Genomic DNA, 16,611 nt, shown 5'->3' with positions numbered 1-16,611 from the left:
GCACAGGGGATACGAGCCCCCGATCGCCCGGTTGTGGCGCTCTCCTATAGAGCGTGCAGAGGCCTCGGGGTCTTGTGCTTCTTATCTAGGAGCCGATGGGTGGAGACGCTTCTACCATGAGGCTCCGCAGACGTCTACACTATGAGGCTTCACAGAAAGCGGCCGCCATTATTCCCTGCAGCTAAAGGAAGCAATGATTCTACCTGGAGAGGAGCCATAACCTGGTGTACATGCACACAGCGCCGCGGAAAGACTACAAGTCACAGGATGCCCCTGCCGCTAACATACTGAGCTGAGGTCTGCAGACAGGGGCCTGGAGGGTGGTCTTCCCGTCACCGCCGGCTTCTCTCCTTGGCTGAGTGTTCTCTTGCGCTCGCGGACTAAGGCCTTTTGGTGCCGCTTCATGCGCTGCAGCTGCTCCTCGGCGCTCATTTTACCTCTCTGGTGGTCGCCGGAGTACAGACGCTCAAAGGCACTGCGTGGTCTGTCCTGTGATAGAAAAGAGGGTCACTGCACGAGGAAAGACCCCGGGGCAGCGCGAGCACAGGCCGTCTCTTCCCCAGGTACCTTAGGACCTTCGGTGGTGGCGGACCCCCTCCTCAATGTGACGTATGATGCCACGGACGATGACGACTGAGCCAGCCTGGACGTGGACCCCGACAAACCTGAGGAAAACAAAATGCGACCCAGGGCTATGGAGACAGCTGACGAAAGAAGTGGGGGGCACCAGCGGACCACCCACCTCACATTGTGGGGCTATAGTCACAGACTCGGCAGGTATGGGGGGCACATGTGCGGCACTGCTGAGGGGCACAAGCTGAGAAACGAGCGGACCACCCACCTCACATTGGGGGGCTATAGTCACAGACTCGGCAGGTATGGGGGGCACATGTGCAGCACTGCTGAGGGGCACAAGCTGAGACACTAGCGGACCACCCACCTCACATTGTGGGGCTATAGTCACAGACTCGGCAGGTATGGGGGGCACATGTGCGGCACTGCTGAGGGTCACAAGCTGAGACACTAGCGGACCACCCACCTCACATTGTGGGGCTATAGTCACAGACTCGGCAGGTATGGGGGGCACATGTGCGGCACTGCTGAGGGGCACAAGCTGAGACACTAGCGGACCACCCACCTCACATTGGGGGGCTATAGTCACAGACTCGGCAGGTATGGGGGGCACATGTGCGGCACTGCTGAGGGTCACAAGCTGAGACACTAGCGGACCACCCACCTCACATTGTGGGGCTATAGTCACAGACTCGGCAGGTATGGGGGGCACATGTGCGGCACTGCTGAGGGTCACAAGCTGAGACACTAGCGGACCACCCACCTCACATTGTGGGGCTATAGTCACAGACTCGGCAGGTATGGGGGGCACATGTGCGGCACTGCTGAGGGCACAAGCTGAGACACTAGCGGACCACCCACCTCACATTGGGGGGCTATAGTCACAGACTCAGGAGGGACGGGGGGCACATGTGCGGCACTGCTGAGGGCACAAGCTGAGACACAAGCGGACCACCCACCTCACATTGGGAGGCTATAGTCACAGACTCGGCAGGTATGGGGGGCACATGTGCGGCACTGCTGAGGGGCACAAGCTGAGACACTAGCGGACCACCCACCTCACATTGTGGGGCTATAGTCACAGACTCGGCAGGTATGGGGGGCACATGTGCGGCACTGCTGAGGGGCACAAGCTGAGACACTAGCGGACCACCCACCTCACATTGGGGGGCTATAGTCACAGACTCAGGAGGGACGGGGGGCACATGTGCGGCACTGCTGAGGGCACAAGCTGAGACACTAGCGGACCACCCACCTCACATTGGGGGGCTATAGTCACAGACTCGGCAGGTATGGGGGGCACATGTGCGGCACTGCTGAGGGCACAAGCTGAGACACAAGCGGACCACCCACCTCACATTGGGAGGCTATAGTCACAGACTCGGCAGGTATGGGGGGCACATGTGCAGCACTGCTGAGGGGCACAAGCTGAGACACTAGCGGACCACCCACCTCACATTGTGGGGCTATAGTCACAGACTCAGGAGGGACGGGGGGCACATGTGCGGCACTGCTGAGGGCACAAGCTGAGACACTAGCGGACCACCCACCTCACATTGGGGGGCTATAGTCACAGACTCGGCAGGTATGGGGGGCACATGTGCGGCACTGCTGAGGGGCACAAGCTGAGACACTAGCGGACCACCCACCTCACATTGTGGGGCTATAGTCACAGACTCGGCAGGTATGGGGGGCACATGTGCGGCACTGCTGAGGGCACAAGCTGAGACACGAGCGGACCACCCACCTCACATTGGGGGGCTATAGTCACAGACTCGGCAGGTATGGGGGGCACATGTGCGGCACTGCTGAGGGGCACAAGCTGAGACACTAGCGGACCACCCACCTCACATTGTGGGGCTATAGTCACAGACTCGGCAGGTATGGGGGGCACATGTGCGGCACTGCTGAGGGGCACAAGCTGAGACACGAGCGGACCACCCACCTCACATTGGGGGGCTATAGTCACAGACTCGGCAGGTATGGGGGGCACATGTGCGGCACTGCTGAGGGGCACAAGCTGAGACACGAGCGGACCACCCACCTCACATTGTGGGGCTATAGTCACAGACTCGGCAGGTATGGGGGGCACATGTGCGGCACTGCTGAGGGCACAAGCTGAGACACTAGCGGACCACCCACCTCACATTGGGGGGCTATAGTCACAGACTCGGCAGGTATGGGGGGCACATGTGCGGCACTGCTGAGGGGCACAAGCTGAGACACTAGCGGACCACCCACCTCACATTGTGGGGCTATAGTCACAGACTCGGCAGGTATGGGGGGCACATATGCGGCACTGCTGAGGGGCACAAGCTGAGACACTAGCGGACCACCCACCTCACATTGTGGGGCTATAGTCACAGACTCGGCAGGTATGGGGGGCACATGTGCGGCACTGCTGAGGGGCACAAGCTGAGACACTAGCGGACCACCCACCTCACATTGTGGGGCTATAGTCACAGACTCGGCAGGTATGGGGGGCACTTGTGCGGCACTGCTGAGGGGCACAAGCTGAGACACTAGCGGACCACCCACCTCACATTGGGGGGCTATAGTCACAGACTCGACAGGTATGGGGGGCACATGTGCGGCACTGCTGAGGGGCACAAGCTGAGACACTAGCGGACCACCCACCTCACATTGGGGGGCTATAGTCACAGACTCGGCAGGTATGGGGGGCACATGTGCGGCACTGCTGAGGGCACAAGCTGAGACACTAGCGGACCACCCACCTCACATTGGGGGGCTATAGTCACAGACTCGGCAGGTATGGGGGGGGCACATGTGCGGCACTGCTGAGGGGCACAAGCTGAGACACTAGCGGACCACCCACCTCACATTGTGGGGCTATAGTCACAGACTCGGCAGGTATGGGGGGCACTTGTGCGGCACTGCTGAGGGGCACAAGCTGAGACACTAGCGGACCACCCACCTCACATTGGGGGGCTATAGTCACAGACTCGACAGGTATGGGGGGCACATGTGCGGCACTGCTGAGGGGCACAAGCTGAGACACTAGCGGACCACCCACCTCACATTGGGGGGGTATAGTCACAGACTCGGCAGGTATGGGGGGCACATGTGCGGCACTGCTGAGGGCACAAGCTGAGACACTAGCGGACCACCCACCTCACATTGGGGGGCTATAGTCACAGACTCGGCAGGTATGGGGGGCACATGTGCGGCACTGCTGAGGGCACAAGCTGAGACACTAGCGGACCACCCACCTCACATTGGGGGGCTATAGTCACAGACTCGGCAGGTATGGGGGGCACATGTGCAGCACTGCTGAGGGCACAAGCAGAGACACGAGCGGACCACCCACCTCACATTGTGGGGCTATGGTCACAGACTCGGCAGGTATGGGGGGCACATGTGCGGCACTGCTGAGGGGCACAAGCTGAGACACTAGCGGACCACCCACCTCACATTGGGGGGCTATAGTCACAGACTCGGCAGGTATGGGGGGCACATGTGCGGCACTGCTGAGGGGCACAAGCTGAGACACTAGCGGACCACCCACCTCACATTGTGGGGCTATAGTCACAGACTCGGCAGGTATGGGGGGCACATGTGCGGCACTGCTGACGGGCACAAGCTGAGACACTAGCGGACCACCCACCTCACATTGGGGGGTTATAGTCACAGACTCGGCAGGTATGGGGGGCACATGTGCGGCACTGCTGAGGGGCACAAGCTGAGACACTAGCGGACCACCCACCTCACATTGTGGGGCTATAGTCACAGACTCGGCAGGTATGGGGGGCACATGTGCGGCACTGCTGAGGGGCACAAGCTGAGACACTAGCGGACCACCCACCTCACATTGGGGGGCTATAGTCACAGACTCGGCAGGTATGGGGGGCACATGTGCGGCACTGCTGAGGGCACAAGCTGAGACACTAGCGGACCACCCACCTCACATTGGGGGGCTATAGTCACAGACTCGGCAGGTATGGGGGGCACATGTGCGGCCCTGCTGACGGGCACAAGCTGAGACACTAGCGGACCACCCACCTCACATTGGGGGGTTATAGTCACAGACTCGGCAGGTATGGGGGGCACATGTGCGGCACTGCTGACGGGCACAAGCTGAGACACTAGCGGACCACCCACCTCACATTGGGGGGCTATAGTCACAGACTCGGCAGGTATGGGGGGCACATGTGCGGCACTGCTGAGGGGCACAAGCTGAGACACTAGCGGACCACCCACCTCACATTGGGGGGCTATAGTCACAGACTCGGCAGGTATGGGGGGCACATGTGCGGCACTGCTGAGGGGCACAAGCTGAGACACTAGCGGACCACCCACCTCACATTGTGGGGCTATAGTCACAGACTCGGCAGGTATGGGGGGCACATGTGCGGCACTGCTGACGGGCACAAGCTGAGACACGAGCGGACCACCCACCTCACATTGGGGGGCTATAGTCACAGACTCGGCAGGTATGGGGGGCACATGTGCGGCACTGCTGAGGGGCACAAGCTGAGACACTAGCGGACCACCCACCTCACATTGGGGGGTTATAGTCACAGACTCGGCAGGTATGGGGGGCACATGTGCGGCACTGCTGAGGGGCACAAGCTGAGACACTAGCGGACCACCCACCTCACATTGGGGGGCTATAGTCACAGACTCGGCAGGTATGGGGGGCACATGTGCGGCACTGCTGAGGGCACAAGCTGAGACACTAGCGGACCACCCACCTCACATTGGGGGGCTATAGTCACAGACTCGGCAGGTATGGGGGGCACATGTGCGGCACTGCTGAGGGCACAAGCTGAGACACTAGCGGACCACCCACCTCACATTGGGGGGCTATAGTCACAGACTCGGCAGGTATGGGGGGCACATGTGCAGCACTGCTGAGGGCACAAGCTGAGACACGAGCGGACCACCCACCTCACATTGGGGGGCTATAGTCACAGACTCGGCAGGTATGGGGGGCACATGTGCAGCACTGCTGAGGGGCACAAGCTGAGACACTAGCGGACCACCCACCTCACATTGGGGGGCTATAGTCACAGACTCGGCAGGTATGGGGGGCACATGTGCAGCACTGCTGAGGGGCACAAGCTGAGACACTAGCGGACCACCCACCTCACATTGGGGGGTTATAGTCACAGACTCGGCAGGTATGGGGGGCACATGTGCGGCACTGCTGAGGGAACAAGCTGAGACACTAGCGGACCACCCACCTCACATTGGGGGGCTATGGTCACAGACTCGGCAGGTATGGGGGGCACATATGCGGCACAGCTGAGGGAACAAGCTGAGACACTAGCGGACCACCCACCTCACATTGGGGGGCTATAGTCACAGACTCGGCAGGTATGGGGGGCACATGTGCGGCACTGCTGAGGGCACAAGCTGAGACACTAGCGGACCACCCACCTCACATTGGGGGGTTATAGTCACAGACTCGGCAGGTATGGGGGGCACATGTGCAGCACTGCTGAGGGCACAAGCTGAGACACTAGCGGACCACCCACCTCACATTGGGGGGCTATAGTCACAGACTCGGCAGGTATGGGGGGCACATGTGCGGCACTGCTGAGGGCACAAGCTGAGACACTAGCGGACCACCCACCTCACATTGGGGGGCTATAGTCACAGACTCGGCAGGTATGGGGGGCACATGTGCGGCACTGCTGAGGGCACAAGCTGAGACACTAGCGGACCACCCACCTCACATTGGGGGGTTATAGTCACAGACTCGGCAGGTATGGGGGGCACATGTGCAGCACTGCTGAGGGCACAAGCTGAGACACGAGCGGACCACCCACCTCACATTTTGGGGCTATAGTCACAGACTCGGCAGGTATGGGGGGCACATGTGCGGCACTGCTGAGGAGCACAAGCTGAGACAGGAGCGGACCACCCACCTCACATTGGGGGGCTATAGTCACAGACTCGGCAGGTATGGGGGGCACATGTGCAGCACTGCTGAGGGGCACAAGCTGAGACACTAGCGGACCACCCACCTCACATTGGGGGGCTATAGTCACAGACTCGGCAGGTATGGGGGGGCACATGTGCGGCACTGCTGAGGGGCACAAGCTGAGACACTAGCGGACCACCCACCTCACATTGGGGGGCTATAGTCACAGACTCGGCAGGTATGGGGGGCACATGTGCGGCACTGCTGACGGGCACAAGCTGAGACACTAGTGGACCACCCACCTCACATTGGGGGGCTATAGTCACAGACTCGGCAGGTATGGGGGGCACATGTGCGGCACTGCTGAGGAGCACAAGCTGAGACACTAGCGGACCACCCACCTCACATTGTGGGGCTATAGTCACAGACTCGGCAGGTATGGGGGGCACATGTGCAGCACTGCTGAGGGGCACAAGCTGAGACACTAGCGGACCACCCACCTCACATTGTGGGGTTATAGTCACAGACTCGGCAGGTATGGGGGGCACATGTGCGGCACTGCTGAGGGGCACAAGCTGAGACACTAGCGGACCACCCACCTCACATTGGGGGGCTATAGTCACAGACTCGGCAGGTATGGGGGGCACATATGCGGCACTGCTGACGGGCACAAGCTGAGACACTAGCGGACCACCCACCTCACATTGGGGGGCTATAGTCACAGACTCGGCAGGTACGGGGGGCACATGTGCGGCACTGCTGAGGGGCACAAGCTGAGACACGAGCGGACCACCCACCTCACATTGGGGGGCTATAGTCACAGACTCGGCAGGTATGGGGGGCACATGTGCGGCACTGCTGAGGGGCACAAGCTGAGACACTAGCGGACCACCCACCTCACATTGGGGGGTTATAGTCACAGACTCGGCAGGTATGGGGGGCATATGTGCGGCACTGCTGAGGGGCACAAGCTGAGACACTAGCGGACCACCCACCTCACATTTTGGGGCTATAGTCACAGACTCGGCAGGTATGGGGGGCACATGTGCGGCACTGCTGAGGAGCACAAGCTGAGACAGGAGCGGACCACCCACCTCACATTGGGGGGCTATAGTCACAGACTCGGCAGGTATGGGGGGCACATGTGCAGCACTGCTGAGGGGCACAAGCTGAGACACTAGCGGACCACCCACCTCACATTGTGGGGCTATAGTCACAGACTCGGCAGGTATGGGGGGCACATGTGCGGCACTGCTGAGGGGCACAAGCTGAGACACTAGCGGACCACCCACCTCACATTGGGGGGCTATAGTCACAGACTCGGCAGGTATGGGGGGCACATATGCGGCACTGCTGACGGGCACAAGCTGAGACACTAGCGGACCACCCACCTCACATTGGGGGGCTATAGTCACAGACTCGGCAGGTACGGGGGGCACATGTGCGGCACTGCTGAGGGGCACAAGCTGAGACACGAGCGGACCACCCACCTCACATTGGGGGGCTATAGTCACAGACTCGGCAGGTATGGGGGGCACATGTGCAGCACTGCTGAGGGCACAAGCTGAGACACTAGCGGACCACCCACCTCACATTGGGGGGCTATAGTCACAGACTCGGCAGGTATGGGGGGGGCACATGTGCGGCACTGCTGAGGGGCACAAGTTGAGACACTAGCGGACCACCCACCTCACATTGGGGGGCTATAGTCACAGACTCGGCAGGTATTGGGGGCACATGTGCGGCACTGCTGACGGGCACAAGCTGAGACACTAGCGGACCACCCACCTCACATTGGGGGGCTATAGTCACAGACTCGGCAGGTATGGGGGGCACATGTGCGGCACTGCTGAGGGGCACAAGCTGAGACACTAGCGGACCACCCACCTCACATTGGGGGGTTATAGTCACAGACTCTGCAGGTATGGGGGGCACATGTGCGGCACTGCTGAGGGCACAAGCTGAGACACTAGCGGACCACCCACCTCACATTGGGGGGCTATAGTCACAGACTCGGCAGGTATGGGGGGCACATGTGCGGCACTGCTGAGGGGCACAAGCTGAGACACGAGCGGACCACCCACCTCACATTGGGGGGCTATAGTCACAGACTCGGCAGGTATGGGGGGCACATGTGCAGCACTGCTGAGGGCACAAGCTGAGACACGAGCGGACCACCCACCTCACATTGTGGGGCTATAGTCACAGACTCGGCAGGTATGGGGGGCTCATGTGCGGCACTGCTGACGGGCACAAGCTGAGACACTAGCGGACCACCCACCTCACATTGGGGGGCTATAGTCACAGACTCGGCAGGTATGGGGGGCACATGTGCGGCACTGCTGACGGGCACAAGCTGAGACACTAGCGGACCACCCACCTCACATTGTGGGGTTATAGTCACAGACTCTGCAGGTATGGGGGGCACATGTGCGGCACTGCTGAGGGGCACAAGCTGAGACACGAGCGGACCACCCACCTCACATTGGGGGGCTATAGTCACAGACTCGGCAGGTATGGGGGGCACATGTGCAGCACTGCTGAGGGGCACAAGCTGAGACACGAGCGGACCACCCACCTCACATTGGGGGGCTATAGTCACAGACTCGGCAGGTATGGGGGGCACATGTGCGGCACTGCTGACGGGCACAAGCTGAGACACTAGCGGACCACCCACCTCACATTGGGGGGCTATAGTCACAGACTCGGCAGGTATGGGGGGCACATGTGCGGCACTGCTGAGGGCACAAGCTGAGACACTAGCGGACCACCCACCTCACATTGTGGGGTTATAGTCACAGACTCGGCAGGTATGGGGGGCACATATGCGGCACTGCTGAGGGGCACAAGCTGAGACACTAGCGGACCACCCACCTCACATTGGGGGGTTATAGTCACAGACTCTGCAGGTATGGGGGGCACATGTGCGGCACTGCTGAGGGGCACAAGCTGAGACACTAGCGGACCACCCACCTCACATTGGGGGGTTATAGTCACAGACTCTGCAGGTATGGGGGGCACATGTGCGGCACTGCTGAGGGGCACAAGCTGAGACACTAGCGGACCACCCACCTCACATTGGGGGGCTATAGTCACAGACTCGGCAGGTATGGGGGGCACATGTGCAGCACTGCTGAGGGGCACAAGCTGAGACACTAGCGGACCACCCACCTCACATTGGGGGGCTATAGTCACAGACTCGGCAGGTATGGGGGGCACATGTGCGGCACTGCTGAGGGGCACAAGCTGAGACACTAGCGGACCACCCACCTCACATTGGGGGGCTATAGTCACAGACTCAGCAGGTATGGGGGGCACATGTGCGGCACTGCTGAGGGGCACAAGCTGAGACACTAGCGGACCACCCACCTCACATTGGGGGCTATAGTCACAGACTCAGGAGGGACGGGGGGCACATGTGCAGCACTGCTGAGGGGCACAAGCTGAGACACTAGCGGACCACCCACCTCACATTGTGGGGCTATAGTCACAGACTCGGCAGGTATGGGGGGCACATGTGCAGCACTGCTGAGGGGCACAAGCTGAGACACTAGCGGACCACCCACCTCACATTGTGGGGCTATAGTCACAGACTCGGCAGGTATGGGGGGCACATGTGCAGCACTGCTGAGGGCACAAGCTGAGACACTAGCGGACCACCCACCTCACATTGTGGGGCTATAGTCACAGACTCAGCAGGTATGGGGGGCACATGTGCGGCACTGCTGAGGGGCACAAGCTGAGACAGGAGCGGACCACCCACCTCACATTGGGGGGCTATAGTCACAGACTCGGCAGGTATGGGGGGCACATGTGCAGCACTGCTGAGGGGCACAAGCTGAGACACTAGCGGACCACCCACCTCACATTGTGGGGCTATAGTCACAGACTCGGCAGGTATGGGGGGCACATGTGCGGCACTGCTGAGGGCACAAGCTGAGACAGGAGCGGACCACCCACCTCACATTGTGGGGCTATAGTCACAGACTCGGTAGGTATGGGGGGCACATGTGCGGCACTGCTGAGGGCACAAGCTGAGACACGAGCGGACCACCCACCTCACATTGGGGGGCTATAGTCACAGACTCGGCAGGTATGGGGGGGCACATGTGCGGCACTGCTGAGGGCACAAGCTGAGACACGAGCGGACCACCCACCTCACATTGGGGGGCTATAGTCACAGACTTGGCAGGTATGGGGGGCACATGTGCGGCACTGCTGAGGGCACAAGCTGAGACACTAGCGGACCACCCACCTCACATTGGGGGGCTATAGTCACAGACTCGGCAGGTATGGGGGGCACATGTGCAGCACTGCTGAGGGCACAAGCTGAGACACTAGCGGACCACCCACCTCACATTGGGGGGCTATAGTCACAGACTCAGCAGGTATGGGGGGGGGGCACATGTGCGGCACTGCTGAGGGGCACAAGCTGAGACACTAGCGGACCACCCACCTCACATTGGGGGGCTATAGTCACAGACTCGGCAGGTATGGGGGGCACATGTGCGGCACTGCTGAGGGGCACAAGCTGAGACACTAGCGGACCACCCACCTCACATTGGGGGGCTATAGTCACAGACTCGGCAGGTATGGGGGGCACATGTGCAGCACTGCTGAGGGCACAAGCTGAGACACGAGCGGACCACCCACCTCACATTGGGGGGCTATAGTCACAGACTCGGCAGGTATGGGGGGCACATGTGCGGCACTGCTGAGGGCACAAGCTGAGACACTAGCGGACCACCCACCTCACATTGTGGGGCTATAGTCACAGACTCGGCAGGTATGGGGGGCACATGTGCGGCACTGCTGAGGGCACAAGCTGAGACACTAGCGGACCACCCACCTCACATTGGGGGGCTATAGTCACAGACTCGGCAGGTATGGGGGGCACATGTGCGGCACTGCTGAGGGCACAAGCTGAGACACTAGCGGACCACCCACCTCACATTGGGGGGCTATAGTCACAGACTCGGCAGGTATGGGGGGCACATGTGCGGCACTGCTGAGGGGCACAAGCTGAGACACGAGCGGACCACCCACCTCACATTGGGGGGCTATAGTCACAGACTCGGCAGGTATGGGGGGCACATGTGCGGCACTGCTGAGGGGCACAAGCTGAGACACTAGCGGACCACCCACCTCACATTGGGGGGCTATAGTCACAGACTCGGCAGGTATGGGGGGCACATGTGCGGCACTGCTGAGGGGCACAAGCTGAGACACGAGCGGACCACCCACCTCACATTGGGGGGCTATAGTCACAGACTCGGCAGGTATGGGGGGCACATGTGCGGCACTGCTGAGGGCACAAGCTGAGACACTAGCGGACCACCCACCTCACATTGGGGGGCTATAGTCACAGACTCGGCAGGTATGGGGGGCACATGTGCGGCACTGCTGAGGGCACAAGTTGAGACACTAGCGGACCACCCACCTCACATTGGGGGGCTATGGTCACAGACTCGGCAGGTATGGGGGGCACATGTGCGGCACTGCTGAGGGCACAAGCTGAGACACTAGCGGACCACCCACCTCACATTGGGGGGCTATAGTCACAGACTCGGCAGGTATGGGGGGCACATGTGCGGCACTGCTGAGGGGCACAAGCTGAGACACTAGCGGACCACCCACCTCACATTGTGGGGCTATAGTCACAGACTCGGCAGGTATGGGGGGCACATGTGCGGCACTGCTGAGGGCACAAGCTGAGACACTAGCGGACCACCCACCTCACATTGTGGGGCTATAGTCACAGACTCGGCAGGTATGGGGGGCACATGTGCAGCACTGCTGAGGGCACAAGCTGAGACACTAGCGGACCACCCACCTCACATTGGGGGGCTATAGTCACAGACTCGGCAGGTATGGGGGGCACATGTGCGGCACTGCTGAGGGCACAAGCTGAGACACTAGCGGACCACCCACCTCACATTGTGGGGCTATAGTCACAGACTCGGCAGGTATGGGGGGCACATGTGCAGCACTGCTGAGGGCACAAGCTGAGACACTAGCGGACCACCCACCTCACATTGTGGGGCTATAGTCACAGACTCGGCAGGTATGGGGGGCACATGTGCGGCACTGCTGACGGGCACAAGCTGAGACAAGAGCAGACCACCAACCTCACATTGTGGGGCTATAGTCACAGACTCGGCAGGTATGGGGGGCACATGTGCAGCACTGCTGAGGGCACAAGCTGAGACACGAGCGGACCACCCACCTCACATTGGGGGGCTATAGTCACAGACTCGGCAGGTATGGGGGGCACATGTGCGGCACAAGCTGAGACACGAGCGGACCACCCACCTCACATTGTGGGGCTATAGTCACAGACTCGGCAGGTATGGGGGGCACATGTGCGGCACTGCTGAGGGCACAAGCTGAGACACGAGCGGACCACCCACCTCACATTGTGGGGCTATAGTCACAGACTCGGCAGGTATGGGGGGCACATGTGCAGCACTGCTGAGGGCACAAGCTGAGACACTAGCGGACCACCCACCTCACATTGGGGGGCTATAGTCACAGACTCGGCAGGTATGGGGGGGGCACATGTGCGGCACTGCTGAGGGGCACAAGTTGAGACACTAGCGGACCACCCACCTCACATTGGGGGGCTATAGTCACAGACTCGGCAGGTATTGGGGGCACATGTGCGGCACTGCTGACGGGCACAAGCTGAGACACTAGCGGACCACCCACCTCACATTGGGGGGCTATAGTCACAGACTCGGCAGGTATGGGGGGCACATGTGCGGCACTGCTGAGGGGCACAAGCTGAGACACTAGCGGACCACCCACCTCACATTGGGGGGTTATAGTCACAGACTCTGCAGGTATGGGGGGCACATGTGCGGCACTGCTGAGGGCACAAGCTGAGACACTAGCGGACCACCCACCTCACATTGGGGGGTTATAGTCACAGACTCTGCAGGTATGGGGGGCACATGTGCGGCACTGCTGAGGGGCACAAGCTGAGACACTAGCGGACCACCCACCTCACATTGGGGGGGTATAGTCACAGACTCGGCAGGTATGGGGGGCACATGTGCGGCACTGCTGAGGGGCACAAGCTGAGACACGAGCGGACCACCCACCTCACATTGTGGGGCTATAATCACAGACTCGGCAGGTATGGGGGGCACATGTGCAGCACTGCTGAGGGCACAAGCTGAGACACGAGCGGACCACCCACCTCACATTGTGGGGCTATAGTCACAGACTCGGCAGGTATGGGGGGCTCATGTGCGGCACTGCTGACGGGCACAAGCTGAGACACTAGCGGACCACCCACCTCACATTGGGGGGCTATAGTCACAGACTCGGCAGGTATGGGGGGCACATGTGCGGCACTGCTGAGGGCACAAGCTGAGACACTAGCGGACCACCCACCTCACATTGGGGGGGTATAGTCACAGACTCGGCAGGTATGGGGGGCACATGTGCGGCACTGCTGAGGGCACAAGCTGAGACACTAGCGGACCACCCACCTCACATTGGGGGGTTATAGTCACAGACTCTGCAGGTATGGGGGGCACATGTGCGGCACTGCTGAGGGGCACAAGCTGAGACACTAGCGGACCACCCACCTCACATTGGGGGGTTATAGTCACAGACTCTGCAGGTATGGGGGGCACATGTGCGGCACTGCTGAGGGGCACAAGCTGAGACACTAGCGGACCACCCACCTCACATTGTGGGGCTATAGTCACAGACTCGGCAGGTACGGGGGGCACATGTGCAGCACTGCTGAGGGCACAAGCTGAGACACTAGCGGACCACCCACCTCACATTGGGGGGCTATAGTCACAGACTCAGCAGGTACGGGGGGCACATGTGCAGCACTGCTGAGGGCACAAGCTGAGACACTAGCGGACCACGCACCTCACATTGGGGGGCTATAGTCACAGACTCAGCAGGTATAGGGGGGCACATGTGCAGCACTGCTGAGGGCACAAGCTGAGACACTAGCGGACCACGCACCTCACATTGGGGGGCTATAGTCACAGACTCAGCAGGTATAGGGGGGCACATGTGCAGCACTGCTGAGGGCACAAGCTGAGACACTAGCGGACCACCCACCTCACATTGTGGGGCTATAGTCACAGACTCAGGAGGGACGGGGGGCACATGTGCGGCACTGCTGAGGGGCACAAGCTGAGACACGAGCGGACCACCCACCTCACATTGGGGGGCTATAGTCACAAACTCGGCAGGTATGGGGGGCACATGTGCAGCACTGCTGAGGGCACAAGCTGAGACACTAGCGGACCACCCACCTCACATTGGGGGGCTATAGTCACAGACTCGGCAGGTATGGGGGGCACATGTGCAGCACTGCTGAGAGGCACAAGCTGAGACACTAGCGGACCACCCACCTCACATTGTGGGGCTATAGTCACAGACTCGGCAGGTATGGGGGGCACATGTGCGGCACTGCTGAGGGGCACAAGCTGAGACACTAGCGGACCACCCACCTCACATTGTGGGGCTATAGTCACAGACTCGGCAGGTATGGGGGGGCACATGTGCGGCACTGCTGAGGAGCACAAGCTGAGACACGAGCGGACCACCCACCTCACATTGGGGGGCTATGGTCACAGACTCGGCAGGTATGGGGGGCACATGTGCGGCACTGCTGAGGGGCACAAGTTGAGACACTAGCGGACCACCCACCTCACATTGTGGGGCTATAGTCACAGACTCGGCAGGTATGGGGGGCACATGTGCAGCACTGCTGAGGGGCACAAGCTGAGACACTAGCGGACCACCCACCTCACATTGGGGGGTTATAGTCACAGACTCGGCAGGTATGGGGGGCACATGTGCAGCACTGCTGAGGGCACAAGCTGAGACACGAGCGGACCACCCACCTCACATTGTGGGGCTATAGTCACAGACTCGGCAGGTATGGGGGGCACATGTGCGGCACTGCTGAGGGGCACAAGCTGAGACAGGAGCGGACCACCCACCTCACATTGGGGGGCTATAGTCACAGACTCGGCAGGTATGGGGGGCACATGTGCAGCACTGCTGAGGGGCACAAGCTGAGACACTAGCGGACCACCCACCTCACATTGGGGGGCTATAGTCACAGACTCGGCAGGTATGGGGGGCACATGTGCGGCACTGCTGACGGGCACAAGCTGAGACACTAGCGGACCACCCACCTCACATTGGGGGGCTATAGTCACAGACTCGGCAGGTATGGGGGGCACATGTGCGGCACTGCTGAGGAGCACAAGCTGAGACAGGAGCGGACCACCCACCTCACATTGGGGGGCTATAGTCACAGACTCGGCAGGTATGGGGGGCACATGTGCAGCACTGCTGAGGGGCACAAGCTGAGACACTAGCGGACCACCCACCTCACATTGTGGGGCTATAGTCACAGACTCGGCAGGTATGGGGGGCACATGTGCGGCACTGCTGAGGGGCACAAGCTGAGACACTAGCGGACCACCCACCTCACATTGGGGGGTTATAGTCACAGACTCGGCAGGTATGGGGGGCACATGTGCGGCACTGCTGAGGGCACAAGCTGAGACACGAGCGGACCATCCACCTCACATTGGGGGGCTATAGTCACAGACTCGGCAGGTATGGGGGGCACATGTGCGGCACTGCTGAGGGCACAAGCTGAGACACTAGCGGACCACCCACCTCACATTGGGGGGCTATAGTCACAGACTCGGCAGGTATGGGGGGGGCACATGTGCGGCACTGCTGAGGGGCACAAGTTGAGACACTAGCGGACCACCCACCTCACATTGGGGGGCTATAGTCACAGACTCGGCAGGTATTGGGGGCACATGTGCGGCACTGCTGACGGGCACAAGCTGAGACACTAGCGGACCACCCACCTCACATTGTGGGGCTATAGTCACAGACTCGGCAGGTATGGTGGGCACATGTGCGGCACTGCTGAGGGGCACAAGCTGAGACACTAGCGGACCACCCACCTCACATTGGGGGGTTATAGTCACAGACTCGGCAGGTATGGGGGGGGCACATGTGCGGCACTGCTGACGGGCACAAGCTGAGACACTAGCGGACCACCCACCTCACATTGTGGGGCTATAGTCACAGACTCGGCAGGTATGGGGGGCACATGTGCGGCACTGCTGACGGGCACAAGCTGAGAC

The 16,611-nt window shown here is 60.7% G+C and overlaps 1 protein-coding gene across 14 annotated transcripts in view; it reads right to left on the bottom strand.

Moving 5' to 3' along the window:
• PLEKHA7 (pleckstrin homology domain containing A7) overlaps positions 1 to 16,611 on the bottom strand; it is a 273,292-nt gene that overhangs the window by 31,219 nt on the left and 225,462 nt on the right. For all 14 annotated transcript variants that reach the window (XM_069738520.1, XM_069738522.1, XM_069738521.1 and 11 more), the window contains 2 exons: positions 568 to 665; positions 289 to 489 (listed from right to left, as the gene is read on the bottom strand). In XM_069738520.1, coding sequence (XP_069594621.1) covers positions 289 to 489; positions 568 to 665 — 299 coding nt within the window. The remainder of the gene's footprint in view (positions 1 to 288; positions 490 to 567; positions 666 to 16,611) is intronic.

This window comes from Ranitomeya imitator, chromosome 9 (assembly GCF_032444005.1).
Source record: "Ranitomeya imitator isolate aRanImi1 chromosome 9, aRanImi1.pri, whole genome shotgun sequence".
In the NCBI taxonomy this organism is placed as follows: domain Eukaryota; kingdom Metazoa; phylum Chordata; class Amphibia; order Anura; family Dendrobatidae; genus Ranitomeya; species Ranitomeya imitator.
Note: the sequence above shows the minus strand (reverse complement) of the source record. Positions and strands in the feature narration are given on the sequence as shown.